Consider the following 25,040-nt stretch of genomic DNA (forward strand, 5'->3'; position numbering starts at 1 on the left):
AGTTGGAAAGAGTTTTGGAAGCAGAATCTCTTTCACAGAGCACTGAAACAGCATTGCAATGAGCCAGACAGGGAATTATAAGGCCCAGGATATAGGAAAGTCTGAGTAGAAAACACATTTGTTATGAACCCATGAGTGTAAGTCTATGAAACCTATTTCTTGAGAAAAGTAGTGGGGGGAAATAGTCAGAAAATCTCAAGAGTTTTTGATGAATCATCTTGGGTCCATCTGAAAGACAGACATCTGAAAAACATGAGAGAGAGGCAGCCACACAATTGCTTCAGAAGATGTCTGTGCTGAAAAAAATGCAATGGAAGTGTGAATAATTTAATCATTTCTCAGTGATCAGTTCCTTCAGTAGACGTTAAGGGAAAAATAAAATCGAGGAACGAAACTTGACCCATTTAAAATGTTTCTCTGTTTTCTGCTTTTCAGTGAATTCAAAGAAATAAATGGGTTTTCAGGATAACGTATTAGTTATAATAAGGTTTTGAGTGTGTGTTGACTTTGTGTGTCTGTACCAGTCAGTTCACTTTTCTTTCAAAAGGTGAAGGCACGAGGAGCCTCACCACAGTGGAGCCACAACAATTAAAAACAGCTCATTAATCCTCGCTATAACAGCCGGAAACTGCATCTGGGCTATTTGTGGCAGCGCAGCACGGTCCCATTCTGTCGGGGCCTGAGTTGTTTAGAAATGGTATTTTGTGCAGTTGTCAGGGCGGACCGTTTAACAACAGGAACAGAGATGCAGCCTGAGACCAAATGCACGTCTTGAGAATTGTCCAGGAACTATAGATCAAGAAATGACTACATGTGCAATAATGACTGTCAAGCTTCAAGAGGCTAATAGATGTTTGGTAAACACACAGTAGAATATACACTAAAAGGATGATGAACTGTCTCAATGAGTGATGTACTATTACAGTATATTGCCTGTGCTTATGCTCTAAATATGATACAATTGATATAATTCATATAATCAAACCTAATGGACATCTTAATTTGCATGCTTAATAATTAGTACAAATCTGATTTCAGTGGAAAGAGTGATAGGACCTTTGACATCTATATTATACTGCCACCTAGTGGTTAAAACATGCCACTATCTTAGTCAATCATGTTGGTAATATCCACTGAGATTGTACACAATATTTTCCGGTTGTTATCACATGGGGAAAGAACACGTGTCATGTTCACGCAGCAATTTTTAGTGAAGTCCAATTTTAGTGAGTTCTCTTGAAAACCTGCATCCAGATTCTCTTCCAAATATATTTTTAGTGTATCTCCTGCCATTTGTACCAGATTTGTTGTGTGTGTTTCCAAAATGTCTACTCTTTAATTAAATGTAAATAAACATTTACAGCTGAAAGAAGAAAAACAGCGGAAGAATAGTTCCTTGACAACTCAAACAACAACAAAATGTCTGTTACAGGAATAGTTTGCTTAATAAACGTATTTCTCAAAATGTCAAACTATTCCTTTAAAAGCTCTTGGCACAATACCACCATAAACAATAATATTTTAATGTGTTAGGGTTAGGGATCAATAAACAGCTCCAAGTCATTTTTTGTTTTGTTTTATGGGTTTCTTTTGGCTTTATTGAGCTCTGAACAGCATGTAAACATGTCAATGCCGACCACTGAGCAGGTGGCCCAGCGTGACCGGAGGATGGAGGGAAGTCAGATGTCAACTTCAGCCATGTTAGAGTTCAGTGTGCATCAAGGTTTTGGCTTTCTTCATGTTTTCTGCCACTGTTGAAAAAGAGAAGACAAATAAGAATAAAGACCACACATCTTCTTTTTCCTTGATGATAAAAGGCTCACTGCAAAAATGCTCAAATTTAAGTGAAAACATTTTAGATATGAGCATTATTTTTAAGCTAATGTGGCTGCCAGTCCAGTAAGGGATTTTCACTTGATAAGATTTCTTAAAATAAGTCAGGATGTCCAGCTATAAGATCAAAAAGGCTCATTTCAAAAAAAAATTCTGTAGTGTAGTTAATTAAATTACAAGCCAATACTCAATGCTAAGGGGTTAAAATACTTAGAGTAAGATTAGTGTCTAGATATTTATAATCAATAAAAAATGAAATTTGGTTCAGATATTCAGAGACCCCAGAGGATGAAGCTTGAAGACATTAATGTCCCCCTGCCTTTTCATCTAGCGCCACCAACTGGTCAAATTTTCAACTTGTCTAATACATGTTAGTAACACATAATGACATTGCTCGTTGTGGTGTTTAGTATTAACGGTTTCAAAACGTCTCCCACCTCCTCACCTGCCCTCCTGCTGAAACCTAAAACCTGCAGTTCCTCACTAACATCCATATGAAGCCCCTCGTTCTCTCTGCCAGACCCATCTCCCAAAAAATGTTTGTCATCTTTGTCAAAACATTGAGGGCGAAAGATGAGGGTTCCTTCCTCTCCCAAGCTATCATTAGAGATGGACGGTCACTCACAATGTGCCATGTCACCAGGCTCGTAGGCGTAGAGGTGGTTGTGGTACCTTCCTGTAATGTCTGTGCGCACAGTCTTTGATGGATCTGCAGAAAGACACGTCACTGTCACATTATCTGTTACTGCGGCTCATTTTGTGAATTATAAGTAGTGAAAATATGAAATAACAAGGAGGCAGAGCAAACAGTGAACGGGCAAGTGAAAGAAAGAGGAACAAGCTGATGACAGGTGTCAGTTTCAGTGAGAGATCATGTGGTGAGATCTTTCAGCCAAATAAGTTATTTAGGTCTGAGTGAAAAACAGGATCTTCAGTCCTAGTTTCCACGACTCTTCCCTCACCATCATTAAGAATGCACAACTACTGAGTCTGTTAGTTTTCATTCCTTTTCCTTCTCATCAGCGCCATATCTATGCCATCTGTCACGCTGGAATCCTTATTCTGCCAAAAATACATGAAAACTACTGTAAGACTTGTGTCCCAAAAGGATTCATTCCTGGGACAAAGAGTATTTTCTAACACTTTTTTTAGGGTTTGAGTTCCCATAAGATGGTAGAGTGATACCAGAGAGTTAAGAAAGTTAGAGGACAATAAGTAAGTTTTGGTCTTTGACCAACTCTGATTGACTCTCAAAGGACCATAGGGGACATAAATATTTTCTGTCAATCTGATAGTCCTATTAAATGAATTCTAAATTATGATAAATGGTGTAAGTATATTACCAACAAAGACGATTCTGGGAGTGTAGTAGCCATCAGTGGCCAAATTCTTGTCCATAGTCTCTTCCTGTAAAAAACAGTACAAGTCAGAAGTAAGTCAATTACTAGTACAAAGAGATTGTGTATAAAGTTTTTAGCAGATGGTTACTTCTAGATGCTATTCTTCCTTCCATCATTTTAACATTTAATTATGCCTGATATTGTAACAGTGTCCATCATTGACCTAAAGATATCTGACTAATTTACATTACATATCAGTTTACATATTGCTAAAAATAATGCATACAGAAAACTCTATGCTTACACCAAAAGAAGGTAGCAAGATACTCATCACATTACCTTTATATCAGTCACTCAGTCAGCATTCATTTCACTACTTACTGCAACTTCTCCGTGTGTACACTGTTTTACACTGAAAAAAGGTTTCTTCACGTATGCCCAATGGACTCACCAGCAAGTTGAGCATGATGAAATCCTCTTTGGCCATTTTCTGGATGGACTTCTCAGCTGCAAATGCCTTCTTCAGCGCTGTTGACATAGTTCTGTTTAGAGGACTGGCTTTGAAGTAATCATGATAATAATACTTTATATGTACCCCAACAAATTCATGCAGTTGCAATCCGCCTATAAAACTTCAAAAAGGAACATATGTACAGGCAGATATTATAAATGTGGTCCGGCATTGTCACTTAGCACAGATTGTTCAACTTCTGGCTCGTGCACTTATGTACTTTTTGACTGACACAGAGGGTGTCAGTCAAGTTTTGCAGGTGGGACCTACAGATCATACATGCCTAGTTTCCTTGCCAGAGATGACACAACGTAATAAGCTATACATGTATGAAACTTGTTTAACTTGTCCTCAAATAGTATAATTAGTCCAAGTGAGTTGTGAACCGCACAGAATAATGTTGGTTGGTTTTCATGATCAAATGATCTAGGTGGTCTTTAGTGTTTGTGTGTTAAGAGATGCCAGTGGAGACTTCCACTGAGCTTACTTCCAGGAGACCAGCTGTGTGATTAATGACTATATCTCTAAGCTATTTTCACTGCCTGCTTGTCAGGTACTACGGAACACACCCATTGTGTTCCCCGTCAAAAACCAAGCCCAAATCTGACTTAGCAGGACAGTGCAGGATGTGCAAGCCTATAGCTTTACATTCAGTATTTTTCAGCCTTATTAAACCAGAGTTACTGCAGTACCTTGACTGAACGGGCAGTCGTCTTGATGATGGATGACCATCAGAGGCTTCTGACTGTGAGAGCAAAATCACAGAAAAACAACTCAACACATTCCTCAACACAATAAGCACAATGATGGGTGTGAATGCAGTCTTGCACAGCATAATTCCTGAGAAATTAAAGTCCCCATGCCAGACTTTAAAAGAGTAATGACAAATAAAATGCCATTTTTTGCTTTTATGGGACAGTAATGGTGCTGTATTCCATTAGTAATAGAGCAGATATAGTTCTGCATTATACAGTATTTTAGCCCCAAACTGGACAAATAAGTCACCTCATCATCCTTATGGACACATTAGGATGAAAATATATCCCACTCATGACGTTTTATATTTAAACTGTTGCTGAGAAATCTAATCCTCAAAGGTATCCAGAATTAGACAGCAGTCTGTTGAGGAGCTGTAAGTCTCTGCTTTCTGTGTAATCAGGCAATAGTAATTCATATGAATACCATCTGTTAGGCCCCAACCTTGAGGATGCAGCTATATCAAGGAAATGAAGGGCACAAATTGCACTTTCCCATTTACATTCTGTTCACAGTCAAAACTCATATCCAAACAGAATCAACAAATATTAAAGCTTATAAAAGGTGTGGAGTCTTACCTTTTGACCATCTTTGACAGGCCCTCTTCATAACTTTCGGCCCAACTAATACTATTCCCCCATCCTGCAGGGCACAACAGCAATGAAGACAACAACAGTAAATATAGCACACTGCTCTATGGTTCCCAAATTCAGGCCTTTATTGGTGTATCTAGTGACACAAACTCAAGCTCACAGCTCTGAATTCAGTGTGTTGTTGATAGTTCTGAGACTACTGCTGTGCATGCTTGAAAAAAGGAGGATGACCCACCTCTCGACAATGACTTAGACTTCGCTGTCTTTCTTTTCTTTTCTCCGTCACTGGCACAGATACCAAAGAGCAAAGCAAACAAGACCCAGCGAAACATCACTTCCTGTCCTTTGAGAGAACTGCAATGACAGTTGGCAATTAGATTTGAGTGAAATTTATTTGAGTTGTTCATTTGAAAGACAATTCGATTTGATAGACCCACTGCAATCACAGTGTTTGCTGTTAGCACACTTTACAGTTATCTGCAGTTCATGTTTTCCTCTGCAATGCCAACTCACCAAACAAGCTTGACAAGGCTGAGATTCAAATGGCTGTAGAAAGAACTACTAAATGTCATTTCATGTAGAATCTGCACTATTGTTAAAAGCTCCAGCTGCTACCGTTTTATCATTTGAATGTCTGCAAGCTGTTATTCTATTCTGTATTAATCATGTGTTTTTGTAATGAAATAATGTTTCTGATTCTTTGTATTATTTGAACAAATACTGATCATCACTGCACCACTACTATGACTTTAAACATCAGTGTCAAAAAGTAAAGTAAAACAGTCACTTGAAATCTCACAAATCCCTAATTATACACACTTTCAGTAACAAGCTTTTAACTCTATAGGACGCATGCATCTATTATTAAAAAGATATGGTAATTTTTATAAAGAAGGCAATTCATAATTCTCCCGAAGTCGCATATAGTAGATGTCTTACCTTGACAGCATGAAGCAACAAGCATCTGTACTTATCCTTCTATATACCTCCTCTTTTGTTTGATTTGAACTCACCAAACAGGTATATCAACACGCAGACACACACACACACACACACACACACACACACACACACACACACTGTTGAATTGCTAAAACTGAGATACAGAGTACAGACAGTCCTCTAATGGGTTAAGCAAAATATATACCAGCATTCATGGGCTTTCCACATTTTCACATACTCAACTTATTTGATTTTTCTGATGCTAAAACGTGTCAGCGTGAGTATAAGTTCTTAATACTGTAAGTGGTGCTAGAGTTTTTACATTTGCTTTCCTTTCCACGTGCACCTAAGGTGGTGTGAACACCCACTCTATCCCAAAAACATACTGTAGCTGCATTAGAAAGCAATAAACCCAAGTTATCAAACTCAATCTAACTGAGTGCTGAGACTGATCGATTGACTGTTGTCTTTGTCATGGAATATTATATGTCAGTGTTTTAATTCTCAAATGGCATGTTTGTTTTATTAGGGGTCACTTCACAAACACAACTCCACTCTCCTATCTATCTATCTATCTATCTATCTATCTATCTATCTATCTATCTATCTATCTATCTATCTATCTATCACTGCTCTACTACAGCTTTGTTGCAGATTGTTAGCTGTTGCTATGGACACAAGCAGTGCTTAGCAACCGAAAGCCCTCAGCGCAGGCGCAGTCTTCATTAATGATGCACTGTGGGATTGCAGAATATTGACATAGCAACCAGGCGACGAAGCCGCCAAGTTTTTTTTCAGTCCGTATTAGTTTTCGCTGTCTCTCTGCGTTTAAACTATTTAGCTTTACGTTCGGCTGCTGCCATGAACGGGGTAGTGGTAAAAAAGACCCAGGACACGCTGGGCAAGGTGATAAAGAAACCGCCTCTCACGGAGAAACTGCTAACCAAGCCGCCGTTTCGATACCTACACGACATCTTCAGTGAGGTGAGACGGATCTGCTAAAGTTAGGATAACGTTAGCAAGCTGATGATTGTTGAACTGGCTCAATCACCTCTTTTGCCCATATTTATGAAAGGGCTAACGTCAACTGGACCCATGTCAAAGCACAGACAAGCGGGCTAGTTAGCTGCTAATACTCCAACGTTAGCATGAACTAACGTACGCTAACCAAATAAGTTAGCTAGCATTAACTTCGCAGTGACGTTACTGCCTCTGCAGCTTTTCTCAAGCCATCAAATCGTCTGTCGCAGTACGAATAAGGTTGGCCAAGCAGTAAAACCATTGAGGTTAATCACCAACCAAAGAAAGAGTTGCTAACGCTAATTAGCAATTCAAAGTTAGGTGGCTTATTAAATTAACATAGTGGGTTAGCTAGTTAGTTAGCTAGCTAGCAATGTCTTCAGCGTCGTCTAGTTGCTAGGCACGACCTGAGCACACATAGGCATCAACAAGCCCATTTTGTCCACAATTAGTTAGCTAACGCTAACTAGAGTGAGACGATTGTTAGCAACGTTACTAACTTGGCTACATGTGTCTAGTTCTTCGAAACCGTCACGTTGAGATCAGGGATGCTGAGCAGCTTATCGTAGCCGTTTGATAATACTAAGGGTTACGTTGTGCTAGAATTAATCGCCGTGTATATGCAAAAATATTGTCACCGTTCTTGGATTCTGTTTGTGTTGTTCAAAGCTGCTTGTGCAAAACAAGTGCAGGTACACATATGTGAGGAAGTTAGAGATAGACTCGAAGCCTTTCTGTGTGCTTCTGGGGAGGACTATGAAGCTTAGTGATGAACTCCACAGTTAAAATGTCTGATTCCTTGGCAGTTGGGATCAGTTCAGCAAGCCACAGCAGCTGTTAGCTCTCAGGTGAAGAGACGGTCAGGCACAGACCGGGGTCAGCTACTACCTGCTAATCACAAGCTTGGTGTATGACATGGGGGTGATAGCGAGATGAGTTAGATGGTATGAAGACCGTTATTATTCACGGATAGAGAATGCAGATGGACTATATATACCCATAACCTACTTAAAATTGTCCTACATTTTGTGATCCAGTCATGTGAGCATTAGGAAACCTCAGCCAATTTGATAATGCCAACACATCATCATCTGGTTAGCTTTGGGAATGGAATAGTGACTGCTTATGTGTTATAAATTGTCATCTAGTTTAATAATACTATCGAGACAAATCAGACTGACTACAAGCATCAATGTATCAACACAAACACTGGTAGAAAGAAGCGATGAAATAAAACAGAAGTGGTACCAAAATCGTGCTACATAAAATAACACAGGAAACACTGCATTAGCTCCATGGCCCACTCTGTTGTCAAAGACCTGAGCCTATTACTTAGTTTAATTACTAAACCCATTCATCAATGAAAATATTTGATGTCAGAACAAAATCTAGTCCGATCTATCTTACGAAACAACTTTTTCTCAACTCAGCACTTGTTACACAACCAAATCCTTTGACTTTAGGTGTCAAGCACAGTGAAATCTGTTTCACGTCTTCTAAACAGAAGTGAGATCTCATTCTCACTCTCCACCTGTTGAGTAGTATAATATTTCACTGTAGGTTCATGTATATTTGATAAAGGGAAGTGTGTCGGCATGTGTGATCCTTTCCTCTGATTAGCAGTGTGTTTGACTGCAGGAATGGGTTGTCAAACAACTGAATTTTCACCATAGATATTGAAGCATATACTCTTGGTCTGGACTGTTAAGGCCAGAATGTTATTTTGAAGCATTCATTAATTAACTACACTTGGATATGCTCTTTATGTTTCTGTTTTCTTAGTAATAGTAATAGTCGTCACACAGCTACAGGAATTCACCTGTAGACTAAAAAGCTATAATGCTAAAGTTTAAATTAATGTTCATCAAATTTACTTTGTTAGCGCTGTTAGCATGTGTAAGAGAAGCACTAGTGCATAGATAGATTTCAGAATTGAGGACTGGATGTGCTACTGATGCTGTGGTATAACTGCATAATGGTGGTTTACTGTATGCATTTCTTAAATTTTAGGTATATGAAACGGTTAATATTGCCAATTATCTGAAACCTGAGTGTGAAACCTTTATTTCTCCCCACTTTCAGGTCATCAGGGTCACTGGTTTTATGAAAGGCCTGTATGGAGAAAATGAAATGAAGTCTGATAATGTTAAGGTAAGTTGACCACACTCTGTCCCCCTGGTTTAACTGTTTGGCTGTTTTTCGTAACCTCTGGCCTCCTGCTACACAAAACTGATATCACTATTAATAGTTAATAGTGTTCCTCTAATATTCATTTGTCTTGTGTACAGAATATGTGTTTATGTCCGAAGCAGCAGCCTTACTTGAGTATGAGGTCACCTGTGTGTGGGGGTAACCCTACACGCTGCCTGCATGACACACTGAGTGAGAGGATCTGGGAGGACATGACTTAGAGGGCCTGCCAAGGTGTCAGAACTCAAGTCTGCTGTTTGAGAGTTGACTCCAAATCAATATTGGATAAGAAGATGCTAGACTTTGATAAGTGTCAGTGTTCGAAACTGAATGCCTTACAAAGGGCAAGTTACTGTAATGAAATAATGTTAGTTTGTTGTTGTTGTATGTAGAATTTAACATAGTTTCTTGCACTTCTGTCATACGCCTTTTCTGGAAGGTCCAAATATTTGTCATTTATACCTCGAATGCTTTGCTTTTGAAACATGTTGATTGTTAATGCTTTGAAATTATAGCAGAATCAACAGATGTGAAGTCATTATTATTTGTTTGAAAAGCTGACATTTTGTTCTGTAAATTACTTTCTTACTGAAACTTCTGCCCTAGGTTCTTGCATTTGATCTATTTTACTTAAAACATTATGTCTTTTAAGTAGGGGTGTATTTTTTTATATCAGAGAGAGACAGGCAGACAGAATGAAGGAAAGAATAACATTACTATAACCCTGAAATGGTAGTTAGTCATGGTGGCTACAAGCCCTCTCATACATGAGCGCTCATATTCTCAATTGCAATAATGCTAAACCATGATCATAGAATGTGAGTTGTGTTAATGCATAAGGTGATAGTCAGGTAGTTTGAAAATGTACATTTAAAGACATTAAAAACATTCAGCTACTACTTACTCTCAGATCTTCAGATCCTCTGGCAGGTTGTTTTAGCACCTTGAATGCTGCATCATCAATTGTTTTTGTGCTGTACTTCAGAACAACTAAAATGCTCGTGCCAGAGGACCCAAGGGGCCCTCCCGGTTCATACATAAAAAGTATTTCAGACAAATACTTTGCTGAAAGACCATTTAGTAGTTTATGAACTAGTCACAGATTTTTAAAATCAATCCGAAAACTGACAATCAATTGATTATTATGACTTGATTTGCATAGACCTGAGATGACAACAGTCAAGTCTATTATGGATAAAAGCACGTCTCTCTGTGTTGCTTAGAGAAAGAAATACCCCACATGGGCCTTGACGTTTAATTCAAAGTCAAAGATAACACCAGCGTTTCATGTCTGTTGGCTTGGGATGAATTTCTCTTTCTCAGAACCTGTAACAAATATTTCACTGTAACCAGGACAACATGGTGTACTCGCTTGAATGTAACTTTCAAGATGTGGTCTCCGACATCATATTTCTAGAGATCACACTATTGTTCCTCTGCAATGCCACGATCCTTGTCATCTATTATCTGCAAGGTGCATTACCTACCTCTCTTTCTGTCTAATGTTGAACATCAATGATGTATCAGTTGTGTAGAGAGCACCTGTGCAAGAGCTCGTTACTCAATAGAAATGTCATCAACACTGCATAGGCCAGCCTATTATCAGGTGTTACACAGAGGGCCAGGTGGTTGCACCAGCTACAAGTCCTTATGTTACACAGTTGGCAGGCTTCTCAGATGCAGCAGACTGATAGACTAGAGGCACTGCTTAGCCGGGTCATTTGTCTGGAATAGGGTCTATTTTATTTACATGCGTACAAAAATGCAAGAGATAAATCTAAGGAGGGGTGGATATTTGATTGTTCTTCATTTTCTGAAGACAGTCCTTGTTATAAATCCAGGTTTTCCTCATCCTCTTTCCTGCTGCCGTACAAAGTTAACCATTACACAATAGAACTAGTTTAGTCAGATTTATAATGTCAAGATTTACACATTGCTATAATGTGTTCATTTTTATAGACACAAATTGTGATTGTGGGCCAATTATAATCAGAAATTGGGTGTCAGGATGGACTGGACTAAGTTGGACTGAGTTTGCTACTTAACTACGTATGGCTATGCACACTATATAGAACTATAGTATGGTAGGAGTAACTTGTGTTGAACTCTAAAGGATAAACGTATCTCAAGGGTTTAATCATTCAAAATTGTATGTTGGAAAAAATACTCCCATTGGAGTTGCTTTACAACCACATCCTATCTCTTATGTCTCCTGTGTACGTTCCTGTTTATCACAACTTTTTCTTCTTTCTAGGATAAGGACTCCAAGATAGTCTTCCTCCAGAAAGCGGTAGATGTCGTGATGCTGGTGAGTGGCGAGCCCCTGGCGGCAAAGCCAGCACGCATCGTGGCCGGCCATGAGCCTGAGAAGACCAATGAGCTGCTGCAGGTCATGGCCAAGTGCTGCCTCAACAAGGTCTGTGTTTTTTGGAAAATTACACACACACACACAAACTGAACAGCTGAATGGGAGACACTCTCCAATTCTCCAATTCATTCATTGATCCTGTTGTCTATGTTATGAAACACATATACTGTAGTTATGGCACTGCATAAAAAGATGATTCAGTGTGTGTTATTTTTCACATCTATGTTTTACTATTGGGAAAATTGTCTAGCCACCTCTGGGAGAACTTTGACATATTTTAATTGAACCCTGGAGGTTGAGTGTAAACAGATGAGCTAGTACGTGGTGATGTTGTGCAACATTTTCACTTCGAGTTTGGTGTTTTGAAGACATCTGATTACGATTGTAAGGGAGACAGTATTTCAAGTTTTTATACTTGTATGAAACAAAAGTAATGAATTAATTAGAATTTGATGCTGAGATTTTCTGCAAAACAGTTAATGTTAATCATTGATATCATTGCTGTATTAAATTGAGTGATTAGCCTGCACTTGATCTGCAGATGTCCAGTGATGATGCAGTGAAGCGAGTGCTTGCAGGAGAAAAGGTGGACATGAAGAACAAAGCCAGCACCTCCAGGTCCCAGGACAAGGAAAACAGGGAGGGACGTGAACGTCATCTGGATAGAGAGGTGAGAGTCCCCAGCCCACTGAAATTGTGGAACTTATGGTGTGAAATGTACTGTCTGTATTAGCATTTAGCCTTGCAAACTGCTTGCTTGGTTTAAAAAAATCTAATGAGAGTCTTCCAGTATGTAGCCGTGGCTGGCATTAAATCCTCACCCTGTGTGCTGGCATGAACAATTCCAGGAGAAGAAAAAGATCACAGAGCGCAGCGGGAGCCGGGACCAGAAGGACCCAGACCAGCCCAAAGAGCAGGAGAGCCGACACAGAGATGGGGAGAAAGAGCACCACCGTGACAGGGAGCGCTCTGACAAGCACCACCGCGGTGAACAGGACCACCACGCCAAAGACAAGAGCCGCGACCGGGAGCGGGACAAGGATAAAGACAAAGGACGAGTCAAAGACCGGGACAAGGAGAAGGACAAAGAGAGGGATCGAGAAAGGGACAAAGACAAGGAGAGAGACAAAGACAGAGAAAAGACAAGAGATAGGGATTCCCACAGAGACCGGGAAAGAGACAAGGACAAACGAAGAGACAAAGACAAAGAGAGAGAGCGACACAAACAGGGGGAAGAGAGGAACAAAAGTGGAGAGAGTGGCAATAACAAGGTATGCCACTTAACCCCACGTACATCTTAAATGTTGGCAACAAATGCCATTATTTACACTCTGGGTGTGTGTTTCTGCTTAGGTCAGAGTATCAGAGGAACCACAGCAGAAACCCAGCTCTGAAGAGCCCAGCAAAACAGCCAAACCCGTGCCAGCAGTAAGTTTGATCTTTTGGCAGAGAATTCACACATAATATAATGTCTCTCATTGGGACCATTTTATTTTCTCATCCATAATCATGATGGGGCAGAGTTTCCTGTTCCTGTCAAGTCTGCCAATTCAAGAAACAGAGAGTTGGCCACTGAGTTTACATTTTATACACCTTATGAAAGAATTCCAGTTTATTTTCTAATGTTGTGTCTCTTATTCTTGTAAGGAACCTCAACCAGCTGAAGAGGTATTCAACCCTGCAGAAACAATCAATAAAAACGTAGACGTGTCCATTACAGACATTTTAGTGTTAGAATGTATTGACTATTGCAATGGCCTTGGGGTGGGTGGCTGCTTGCTTTTAGTGCTAATTCAGGCTTTAGTGTATAACAGACATGTGATGTCTTATTTCCTCTTATTGTTTGTGTAAATGATAAATGGGACTATTGATTGTATGGTGTAATGCTTTGTTCTTTGCCTGTGCAGCCTGCAGAAGCAGTTGAGAACCAGGTAAGAACTCTATTTTAGTAGCAGAGATGGCTCAGTAACACTTTTTTCAGATATATATGCAACAACATTGGGTAGCTGCCGGTGCAATTATAATCCAATACTCAAGTTCACTAACTGTCTTACTTAGATGGGGGATAGCCATTTCAGAGTTAAGCATAAAAATACCCAGTTTTCAACCTCGGAAAGCAGCTGGTTACCCATCACAATTCACAATTTTCACCAGCTCTGCTTTGTTACTGTTTTGAGGGGGGGTTCTTACGCTTCTATGCATCCTACAATATTCTTTGCTCTAGTACGCTTGTACTCTTGTTCAACTTATATTCCTATGCTTGGTGCCTCTGCAAGCATTATATTGAATTTCTCTTTCTTTTCAGTGCTTATTGTCCTAATGTTGTATCTTTGTCTTTCCTCCTCTAACAGTCTGATAGTCCAGCTAGAATACCTCGGCCTTCATCTGCCAAAGGGCAGAGGCGGAGACCCAAAATTGGAGGGCAAGGTAACCCCCCCCCTCTTCCAGCTCTTTCTCTCTCGCTATTTTACTCACATATACCAATGAGGCATATCTCACATAGTTAAAACAGATGTTTACAATAACTGCACTTAAACAATTGACAGAAGGGTATTTCGGTACGTCCAAATTGATTTTACAGTTGACTGATTTCTATTTGCGCTCCACTTGGGAGGCAGAAGTGACTCATCAGGATTACTGTTGGCAGAAGCAATAAAAGCTTTATAGAACTGAGATTAAGAAAAAACATTTCCAAAAAAGATTTTCAAAGTATTGCAACGATACACTGCCTATTGGTTCTTTTGTTTTTCACACTCCATACTTGGTGTCACCTTGCTCGATAATGACTTTCGTAGTTGTATAAGAAAGGAAACTAACAATGCCTTGTCTTTTTCTGTTCTGAACAGATGAGTCTGACAGCGAGGGAGGTAATTGTTCTCTATCTCATCTCTCTTGTGCAGTTGCATGCAAAGTATAAAGGTTTTTAACATTCACATAAGTACGTAAGTTGGTGCACTTGATCTAAAATGCATTTTGAAGATTGTCTTGGTAACCTTCAGTAATGGAGAAGCAGAGTATTGACATTAAAAACCAAATAACCCATGTTTGGTTTTTGCTTTTAACTTGGTGCACTACTACCTCAGTACTGAAAGCACAAGGCATGGAATTGTTGATCCTCTAATCTGACTCGGGGAGGGCGAACAGGTGTCTTCCCCAAAATGTCAGAGTGCTTCTTTGGGTTCAGGCTCCACACTGTAACTCATTGAGTGACACACTCTGTGATTAAGGGCAACAGTATTCTTTGTTATAGCATCTGAGCAAGTTGGTCGAGTTTATTTGTAAAGTTCAACATCAGATACAAAGTCTCAAAGGGCTTTACAGGCCTTCAATAGCAATAGCAGCCAAGGCCAGGTTGTTTTGAACTAGCTGTAGCTTTGTCAGAGTGGTAGTATTTAAGCCAGAGCAAAGGACATTGGTGTCTACCTGTTATAAAAGTGTGTCAGTGTCTGCCATGCTAAGGACAGGGCTAATCCTTGCTATATTAAGATAAGTACAAGTCATTGTTGTCCTTTCACAGACGGAGATGCTCAGTTAGCCCAGAGACCTGCCCTCCACGAAAATGGAGACACTGCAGAATCCTCAGTGCCATCCGACATGGCCTCCAGGTCTGTTCCATTAACTGTTTGTCACATAAAAAAAAATCTTCAAAATCACATAAGTTGAGGAAGTTTATCTGTCAAACATACACATACACATCAACACCTGAACTATATATATATATATATATATATATATATATATATATATATATATATATATATATATATATATATATATATACATATATATATACATATACATATGTATATGTGTGTGTGTGTGTGTGTGTGTGTGTTATAATGTTGTACAATAGCCATTCAAACACATTTATGAAGCTTATGAAGTTAGATGTTAAGTTAGTTATGTGGTCATTTTTGAGAGTGTAATACGAATGTTATTGCATTGCATTGTATTGTATTGCTTTTTTTATTTACAATTTATGGTAGTTTTGCCTCCTGGGCCTGATCCAGGATCAGTTCCAGTAGATTACAGAGTTGAATCATTGCCTTTTAATTTGGAAATTAGGAATGCTAAGACTAATCAGTTACAATTGATGGGCAGCTGTGTAAAACAGTTTTACTGTTATTAATATTGTGAATGTTTATTGTTCCGAGCAACGATTATCATCCTACAAGTCTGAATGACTCAGTGTAGCTGTCACAAAGTAGACATTTGGCAAATCACAGAGAGCTGTTAACAGAGAATTTGGCTTTTAAAAGAAAAATACCATAGCTTGTGAAACAAAATAGAACTTACTTGTAAATGAAAACATATTTAGTTCTAAAATTGTTAGTTTAACAGCTTATTTCAGTAATATGCGTAATCCTTTCATCCTACAGCAGCAGGCGAATACCACGGCCTAGCAGTGCTCGCCCAGCACCTCCTAGAGTCAAGAGACAGGAGAGTTACACTGATGTGACCCCAGCTGAGAGGTGACTCCACCACACTTATGTCATACGCCTAATTCATACTGGCAAGGATGAAAACCTCCTCTTCTTTGTGAATACATGCTTAGTGTGAACACAAGGCTCCTTCCTGCCAACGGCAGAGATGAATCACTTATTAAACCAAATGTAGTATGAAGATGGTGTTTGTGACTGAATAGAGGAAGTGGCGCAAGTCTGACCAGTCTAACCAGTCAACAGTTAGATAAAGGATAAAGGTGTCTCCAAACATCTCTCATACCATATATGCTATAAAAGCCTTTAGTTGGAGATTAGTCAAGCCCTTTGTCTGTCTTTCAGACTTTCCAGTGCCAAGCCCTCAGCACCAGTCATCATGGATGGGAAGAGGCTGTCCGAGGATGAGGAGGATGAAGATGAGCAATTTGTCGTGGAGGAGGCGGTCCCTCCACCTTCAGATGCTCCTGGGATGGAGGTGGTAAGTGACTTGAACAGCGAGTTGCTCAAACACCATTGGAAAGCAAAAGCCTTGGATATTTATCTACTTTTTTTTTATTACAGGAGCCTGCACAAGAACTCAACAGTGAAGACAAACATGGTACACGGTCATATTTGTTTTTTTAGGGAGAAATAATGCCACATTTTCTCCTGACTGAATTAAGCCACCTGGTGGTTTGAGGAAACAGATCTTTCACTTTTCCTCTGTTTTTTTCTCTCACTGTAGGTGGCCTTGTGAAAAAGATCCTTGAGACCAAGAAAGACTATGAATTGTCCCCATCCTCGCCCAAATCTAAAGAACTGGTATGTACAGTTATAGTAGTAGTTCCACTAGAGGGCAGTATCAGCCTAGTTCTCTCCAAGTCATCTTTATCAGGGACTCGGAGCTCAGGTCTTGTGATGTGTTCCTGTGTCTACCTACCTTTTATTATGTGCTTTTTTTCTAAACTAAACTAATGTTAAACCTCACCATCAGTTTTCTTTTTTTTGCCATCAGCCATTCCTTCTGGAAAGTGTGCTCCCCAGGGCAAGTGTTTTAACCACAGTGAAATGCCCAGTGCAACACTGGTTATTATCAAAAGAAAGATATAAACAAATGGAGTGGAGAGGTGTAATTGCACCGCCTTCTAACCACAAAAATGTTCCCCTTCAGTGAAGCTGAAGGGCTAATAACCAGACAAGCAAGTATGGCCTCTAACAGACCACACGCAATTGATACACTCATCAAGATGTCTGGAGCAAAATTAGCTTGTTTTCTGTGGTTGCTCAATATCTTAGGTATACTTATTTTTTTTTGATAACAGACTTCTCTGTTCTGTGTACAGTTTGAGGGTATCTGCCATCTTGGGAACTAGCTTTTAGTACAGTCTTGTTCTGACTGTTCACACTCCTTCCCTGTTTGTGGACTTTGTTATTCCAGAAAACAGGCAATGCACAACCAGTCATTGAGACGCCCTGGATTAAATCTGAGACACACACAGGGGTCAGGTTTTCTTGTAAAGTTCCTTCTTTCTTCTCATCTTCTCTTTGATTTAGACGTTATACTGCTTTTTCAAGGTGATGCGTTACTGCTGTTGCTCATGCCTTCCCCTCTGTCAGCGTATTTATCAGCCAGAGAGAGAGAGAGAGAGAGAGAGAGAGACATCTTTCATCATTATTTGGAGTGTGAATCAGTGTGAAGCTTACAGTTTGGTCTGTACTCCATGGTGTGAGGTGGCGCTGTATGCTGTCTGCTTTGGGTGGTCCTCTTCACTGAAGCATGCTCTCCTGGCATCCTTCCCTAGCTGACCACCCTGACTCTGATGGATGCACTGTTTTGGACTGTCACTCTTGCAGAAAGGCCCCCGATCTATCCCCTCCTCACCGCGGCTTCAGACATCATCCCTCGTAACTCACACCTGAAGCTGTCTCAGCGTAGCCACCAATAAACTGGAATAGCTTGAAAGGAATTTGTAGGCCCAGCATTTGACCAAATGCATGTTAAATGTAGTTTTTACATATCTCTACCCACCTCAACAAAATAAGTCCAACCAAACATACATTCACAGACGCACACAGGCAAAACGTCCAAAATAGCGGTAGTCTTTGTGTAACATGAGCATTGCCTTGTAGAGTTTATCCTAATTTTCTTAATGCAGCCTCCTCAGCTTTCAGGGATTCCAAACCTTCACTTCAGAGTATCCTGCATGGCCTGCATGGCCAGCTTAGAGCAGGTATGTCTGCACATAGGAACTGTTCAGTTCTCCCCTCCGTCATTATTGGCCTTGCCTCGTCAGCTGTATAAAGAACTATAATGACTTCCTTCCAGACATGAAAGGGTGGAGAGGTCAGCTTAATGGAGTCATTTTTTTTCTTCTTGTAATCACGGTAAAACACGCAGGGTCAAAAATGTAAATATTGAGCTTCCTCATTCTATGTGGTATGACAGGTTTGAAATTTCATCTGCCGCAATTCATTTTCTTAAACAGCAAAGTTTATCAAAACACTGTGTCTGAATGAGTCACAAACCACCCTGATTTTAAGATCCAACATTATGTTCAGTTCAAAAAGAAAAGTCTACATGTTATTATCCCCATTGTAATTTATGGTCTTTGTCATTTCTGAATTAATTTAGCTAGTGTTAGGTGCCCCATTGCTGTACTGATGTAAATAAAGGGAATTCTTAAACAGTCAAATTATTGTATTTTGCCATGCCCCGACGTAGTGTGTGTGACCAAAGAATTTGCTGTATATTTATGGGGATGACCTTCCTCATGACCCCTCGGCGGCATTGTATATTATTCCAAGATACTTCTCTTTTTATTTAGACAGAATCTGCCCCTTGCAGCAGCTGCGTTTTCATAAGAGTTTTTGTGTACCCCCCTCCCCTCATCAAATTAGCCTTGATGAAGGTTTGTAATGTATAAATAAACTCTGTGGCATACAAATGGATGGCTGTTGAGTGAGAGTCACGGAGGAGAAGGGCCAGAATACTCTCTGCAGAATTGTCAAGAAAATAAATACTCCTCTCTGCAGACCTCTGTGTCTTCATAAACATCCAGCGTTTTTTGTGGAAACATAAGGAAATGGCCCTGTGGCATTCCATTAGTCATATTACTTTCGTAGAGGTCATATTGACTTGTTAAAGGAATTTGGTCAGGTTTATCTGGAGTACCTACCTGAGGCACCAACAGCCTGCTATCAGACCAGACCTCAGTTTGATTATGATCAGGAATCACATCTTCAACCCTAACCCTTGAATGATGAACCACCTTTTATTCCATTTCCAGTTACTGCAGTATAGCCAGTGGTCCCTTTGGAGGTTTCCTCTCAGTTCACCCTGTAGCCCAGGGTGGTGATCTCCCCAAGGGGCTACAGTGGCCTTGAAACAACATCCTGTAACCTCATTGGCCATAAGCTTTTCTCCTCACCTCACTGACTCCAAGCTATTTTTATGATCTAGCTGGACTTCTGAATGGCCTTCTATGAAAAATGGTGAGGAAGCCCATAAACAACGTCCAGAGCCAGTTCTCATCCCTTGCTGCCCTCGCTGGCTCACTTCTCAGGTCTTCTACAGGGACACATTGTAAAATCCATCAGGATGTGCATCAGTGTCAGTCTCTTCAAATGGCCACCAGTAGCCGGTAGAATTGTTCTCAGAAGCTCTGAAGTTGTTATATGTGGTCTTCAATGATCTACAAGTCATTTGACAAATCCTCTTTTTTCATATTTTTGTTTGTGATGATGACAGAGCAGTTCGCGTGAGTTCATTAAGATTAAGTGATGGTCTTTAGCAACTGACATTTGAGCTTGCTGTGCCACAACCTACTCTAACTATAACTTCATTGTGGGCAAAGCAGCTCTAATGACAGGCGGCTGATTAATGAACAGTAATGAATGAAGCTTCTGGCCTTATGATGGAAGCTGATCTCACGCCACCAACCAGTCAACTAGTGTCTAAATTATTGTTTTCCCAGCTAATGATACCCTAGAGGTTGCTCCGCCGCTGACAGGTTCTATGCATGCATGCATGCCATTTTTCTTGTCAGAGGATACTTTGAAGAATGTTTTCCTCTTGCCGCAGAGAATCCCTATAAGCCGTCCATAAATCATAATTTTGAACGCATTTTCTAATTAAGCTGATTAGCCATGTGATGACATTGTGGAATATGTCCATTCTGTCCCTTCTTTAAAGGAGACCCAAGCTGAGATTTAGTTTAGTTAAAATGAAAGATTTCAACTCGACAAGTATGTTGCCATCCACCAACCACATAAATGAAAACAAGATTCCAGTATGTACTTAGACAAGATAGAAACTTCTCAATCTACAAGACTAAACTATAGGTATAAAACATGTTAAACTGAACTGCTTATCTGCCCACCTGCCCTTTCTAGCACCATAGGCTGTGTCTACCCCGCTGCCTGGGGCTTTCATCACTGTCTGAGATAATGGGAAAACCTGCCCCCTTTCCTCCTCTCTCACCTCTTACTCCTCTGCGGTCACCACGTCTAAATATTGTTCTGTGATCTGGGTGAGAAAAAGGAAAACTAGGAGCACACAGGTCTCGTAGACCCCGACGGAGACTTCCATAAAGCTGTGATTTATATCCACCCGGACAGAGTGCACACGAACCAGAGGTCATGTTTTCACGCCAAGTTTTTTTATTTTCCAACAGAGAAGGAAAAGGAGGAGGGGGTCGAGGTAGCAAGGGGACGGCAAATAGAATGAAGCCATGGGTCCCGTCTGGGCTGCGCAGACCAAACCGCAGTCAGGCAGGCCGAATGAGCCGTAGAGTGTTTGTGTAGCTGCAGGGTTCACAGCACCCATTGGAAAGCCACCCACCTTGTTAGGGGACCGCTGGGCCAAGGCGTTTCAACCCTCACACTCCCGAATCACCACAAACGGGTAACAAGTTGTCAGAAATTTGTACTTGCTTCCTGAAAAGAAACGATGGCAAACAATGACGTTTGATGTCATTTCTGCAGTGTGGTCTTGTCTAGTCAAGCTGCCTTTGTAATTACTGAGCTGTTTGGTTTGTTTTAAGAGATGGATTGATAAGGAAAATGCTATGCGCCAGCTGTGCCAAGCGTACGTGGCAACCTGAGCGGGCTCCTTGACAGATTGTATGTTTTGAAGAGGAAGCTGTCATTTAGTTTACACACTGTCACAAATATGATTTCTGCTGCCTCGTGAAGGCAGGTGCTCCCATCTGTGGAGCCAAATAGCATAAATTGGACCAAGAGTTGAACTTGAAAGGGGGCAAGTGTAGTAGTTGTTACTCAATACTGTAGTAAAATAACCCCGCTGCCACAGCCTGTTACTAAAATACACAAGACTTTAATACCAAGAGTGTGGGTGGGGGCTGTGTGTGTCCACTGTATGCTTCGTCTAAACTTCTGCTTCGTGTGTGTGTGTGTGTGTGTGTGTGTGTGTGTGTGTGTGTGTGTGTGTGTGTGTGTGTGTGTGTGTGTGTGTGTGTGTGTGTGTGTGTGTGTGTGTGTGTGTGTGTGTGTGTGTGTGTGTGTGTGTGTGTGGCTTTAGGGTTGCAATACTGAGTGCTTTCGCATAACACACACACACACACACACACACTCAGAGGCCTTGCGAAGCCCAGCTGAGCAAACATCCTTGGGTTTGCTCCCTGCCAAGGGAGGTCCTTCACTGATACCTTCCCCTCCTTTTCGCCATCGAGGGACTGAGTGTAATTGGGATATAGTGAAACCCTCACCCCACTCCCCCGACCCCAACCGCACACTATACACTGGAGGCCTTCATCAACCAGTCCCCCTACTTTGGCCAACACAATTCAGCCCCACGTTTGATCTTTATATATACAGCTAGGTTGGTAGAATTCCTGCCTAACATTTTTAGCCTTGAAATCCTAAACCACTAAATGCAGCCCTGCTCTGGTTCTGGGCATTTGAGACTTTGTTGGCAAAGGTAGAATTCCTAAAGAGGGTTTATTATGTTTTGGTCTGGGGACACACAAGTGATTTTTGTGTGTTCATACAGCTGTTTGATGCAGTGTTTAGTTTAAATCACTCAGATTATATGAAAACATTTTCAAACGGTTTTTTTCAATGCCCCTTAAGACTTATAGACTGTAGAAGAACCTGCCTATGAAATTAAATGAAGCATTCCTCAAATATCAACATGTACACTCAATTTTATTTAATGTCCATATTCTCTGTAAGTTGACCCAAACCTCACCCATTGTGTTCAACCCTCCACTTCCAGAACGTGGTGTCTGAAGCAGCTCGGAAGAAGGAGCGGGACATCGTGACACGGGAGATAGAGCGGCTCCGCTCATCCATCCAGACGGTGTGCCGCAGCACGCTGCCTTTGGGTAAGATCATGGACTACATACAGGAGGACATGGACGCCATGCAGGCTGAACTGCACACCTGGCGGCGGGAGAACAAAGAGCACGTACAGGCCTTGCTGCAGGAGCAGAGGTGGGGTTGGCGCACACACACACACACACACACACACATACACACACACACACACACACACACATGCACACACACACATACACACACACACACACACAATAGTTTGTTGAATATATTTTGTTGCCAGCACCAGTTCACTGACGCCCTTTCTCATGGAAATCTTTATTTATTACATTTTCTAATTCCAATACTTCATATTCAATGCTGCCTACAGAATAATACTCGTTATCTTGCTATAGTGAGAAAGAAATATCAACACTTTGTTTCACAGGAAATTAATCTATTTTACATATTGTGTGACATGTGTTGTCATACTTTGTTATGTTAAAGTGAAAGTGATGAGCTACTCTGAGGTGGCTGCTTGAGGTTTGCTTGCTCAACAGCTAAGCGTTGTGCTTGTCACTGTGGACTGTTTCTCAGCCTGTTTCTATAGTGTTGTATGTAAGCGATGACCCATCCCGGTATGTGTGCCTGCTTGTATATTCTGCAGAGCGACAGACAGAGCAGTGGAGCCTCTTAAGGTAGAACTAGCTGAGCTGGAGCAGCTGATCAAGGACCAGCAGGACAAGATTTGTGCTGTGAGGTCCAACATACTGAAGAATGAAGAGAAGATCCAGAAGATGGTGACTGGAATCAACTTCTCTTCCAGAACCTGAAGTGAGAAACAAAGAAAAACATTCCCAAAAATGCACTGAAGATTTAGGGATGAACAGTTTCTCGTTCAGAGTAATGGTAAGACCATTGTGTCCCGGAGATCATGTGGGACGTGAACAAACACTGCACTTTTAGGGTTTTTGTCAGAAAAGGAGGAGATGGACCCAAACATGTCAGACACCATCAGTCAGATGTTGGTAAATAAAAGCTCCATATGATGGTATGGAGGTCTGACTCTGATCTAACATCTGCTGTGACTGATGGATAAATAAATGAATAAAATATCTTTCTTCTCTGCACACTAACCATACCCCACCATTTACCCCTTTTCTGTAATGGTGCCTTTGTGGAATGAGCTCATGACCTGGAAGTTAGACTAGATAGTTTTAATTTAATGCTGGGTCACTTCTTCAAAAGCCCTATATATTCCAAAATGATCAATAATTAACATGAGTTTGATTTGCTGCACACTCGGCAATCACCGGACCAAATTTTCAAACCTATATCCTTGTTTTTTAATCAACCTAGTGAAAACAACAAAGAGTGTGGCACATTTAGTTTAATTTTGTTTCATAGCTTTTTATTTTTCCTGGTTGGACATTGGAGTAGTCAGCAGGCTTCTAATCTGCTATTCATTTCGCTGTTCCACTTTTGAAGCACCGCTGCACTTTCATAAGGCAGGTACCTTCAAGTTGCTTGGAAAAAACTTTTTGGCAACAAAGCAGTGTTACAATTCTGTCTTCTATCTCTTATAACTATCTTGTAAAACATAACATAGGCACACTAATATAATGTACTTTCAGGGAACAGGAAATGTATATCCTCTGTCCTTGCAGTGTGCAGGATATCTGCCATTGTGGAGGTCCCTCCACTTTATTTGTACTGTAGGATTTGCCAAACTGTTCCTTTTTTTGGATGGAGACGAAGTTTGGTCAGGTGGCAACTTTTTGTGTTCAATTCTTTATAAATTAAAAAGGTAATAAGATGATATTTCACTAGCTTCTTTTGTGAATTTAAGAAATGTGCTTTACAGATGTAGCTAATATGAAAACTGCAAGCAATACCAGGCTGATGAGCGCAGTGGGAGACGTGAGACTGAAAGTAACCGCTGTCCCATCTCACTGTAGTCCATGTGTGAATGAAGTACAAATAACAAAACAAGAACGGACCAGTCCGCCATGATTTCTCACCCTGACTTAAAATACAGTTACCACATTTAAGTAACACTATCAATGTAATTTTACATTGCCATTACTACTTGTATAAGTGCAGTTGCTACTTCTGCAGATTGGCCTCCCAGAAAATATAGTTATAGGAAAAAACACTTGCTGTTACATCCTGGTTGGATTGATGAATGTAATTTGTTGTGCCCAGTTTTATCAAAACTAGTTGAATTTTTCCCAGATGTGAATGTGATGACCTTACATTATTGTAGTTACACTCTCTCTCAAAATGTACATGTTCTGCCCAAACACAGGTTTCCACTTCCGTTGCCTCGTCTGACCAGTGGGTTACCAAGAGGATAGGTTGCACAACATCTGTGCTAAGAACATGAATCAGCTCTGTGACATTACTGATGTCATGGCTTAATGTATTTGACGGACGAAATAATTTGTAAATTGGTACTGGAAACCGGATTTATTTTCGGCAGTGGTGAAAATACAGCTTGAAACAGTGATTCTAGTAGAACAGACAGCCAGAAATATACAGCTTCTGACTGGCATAGTTTGTTTGTTTATAGACAGTTTGTGGGCATCAACTTACAAATTACACTGATATTATCTTTTAAAAAGGGGCACACTGCATTGCTTCAGTGGCAAATATCTACATTAATGCTATTCATTTGACTGATCCTTTTGAGAGCTAGTCACTATGATGATTCCACAGTCGGATTTTACTCTCATTTTCATATCAGTATTATATTTAGTCCATCAAATATAAATGCTGTAACCTCTTTAA

At 40.5% G+C, this 25,040-nt stretch overlaps 2 protein-coding genes across 2 annotated transcripts; one reads left to right on the top strand and one right to left on the bottom strand.

Annotated features, from left to right (window-relative positions):
* Positions 1-1,569: 1,569 nt before the first annotated feature.
* Positions 1,570-6,007, bottom strand: LOC139292717 (anterior gradient protein 3-like). Its single transcript, XM_070915081.1, has 8 exons — positions 5,973-6,007; positions 5,269-5,387; positions 5,019-5,082; positions 4,377-4,429; positions 3,625-3,701; positions 3,177-3,240; positions 2,459-2,542; positions 1,570-1,751 (listed from the first exon to the last, which is right to left on the bottom strand). The coding sequence occupies exons 1-8, from the start codon at positions 5,981-5,983 to the stop codon at positions 1,702-1,704; spliced, it is 522 nt and encodes a 173-aa protein (XP_070771182.1). The 5' UTR covers positions 5,984-6,007; the 3' UTR covers positions 1,570-1,701.
* An 829-nt stretch (positions 6,008-6,836) lies between these two features.
* traf3ip1 (TNF receptor-associated factor 3 interacting protein 1) lies at positions 6,837-23,417 on the top strand. The gene is made up of 17 exons (XM_070914908.1): positions 6,837-6,959; positions 9,078-9,146; positions 11,440-11,601; positions 12,095-12,223; positions 12,402-12,824; positions 12,907-12,981; positions 13,201-13,221; positions 13,461-13,484; positions 13,905-13,980; positions 14,400-14,420; positions 15,071-15,158; positions 15,933-16,025; positions 16,338-16,473; positions 16,557-16,593; positions 16,720-16,796; positions 22,210-22,427; positions 22,918-23,417. The coding sequence occupies exons 1-17, from the start codon at positions 6,837-6,839 to the stop codon at positions 23,081-23,083; spliced, it is 1,938 nt and encodes a 645-aa protein (XP_070771009.1). The 3' UTR covers positions 23,084-23,417.
* The last annotated feature ends 1,623 nt before the right edge of the window (positions 23,418-25,040 follow it).

Source organism: Enoplosus armatus, chromosome 11, assembly GCF_043641665.1.
Source record: "Enoplosus armatus isolate fEnoArm2 chromosome 11, fEnoArm2.hap1, whole genome shotgun sequence".
Lineage (NCBI taxonomy): Eukaryota > Metazoa > Chordata > Actinopteri > Centrarchiformes > Enoplosidae > Enoplosus > Enoplosus armatus.

Bases quoted from the DNA above. Each gene is read 5' to 3' on its own strand.
- LOC139292717 (XM_070915081.1), bottom strand. The intron at 3,241-3,624 runs GTGAGTCCATTG...TGTTTTTTACAG, and splicing joins TCATCATGCTCAACTTGCTG to GAAGAGACTATGGACAAGAA. The intron at 1,752-2,458 runs GTGAGTGACCGT...CTTTTTCAACAG, and splicing joins GCCTGGTGACATGGCACATT to TGGCAGAAAACATGAAGAAA.
- traf3ip1 (XM_070914908.1), top strand. From the start codon at position 6,837: ATGAACGGGGTAGTGGTAAAAAAGACCCAGGACACGCTGGGCAAGGTG. The intron at 12,224-12,401 runs GTGAGAGTCCCC...GAACAATTCCAG, and splicing joins AACGTCATCTGGATAGAGAG to GAGAAGAAAAAGATCACAGA. The intron at 12,982-13,200 runs GTAAGTTTGATC...TATTCTTGTAAG, and splicing joins CAGCCAAACCCGTGCCAGCA to GAACCTCAACCAGCTGAAGA.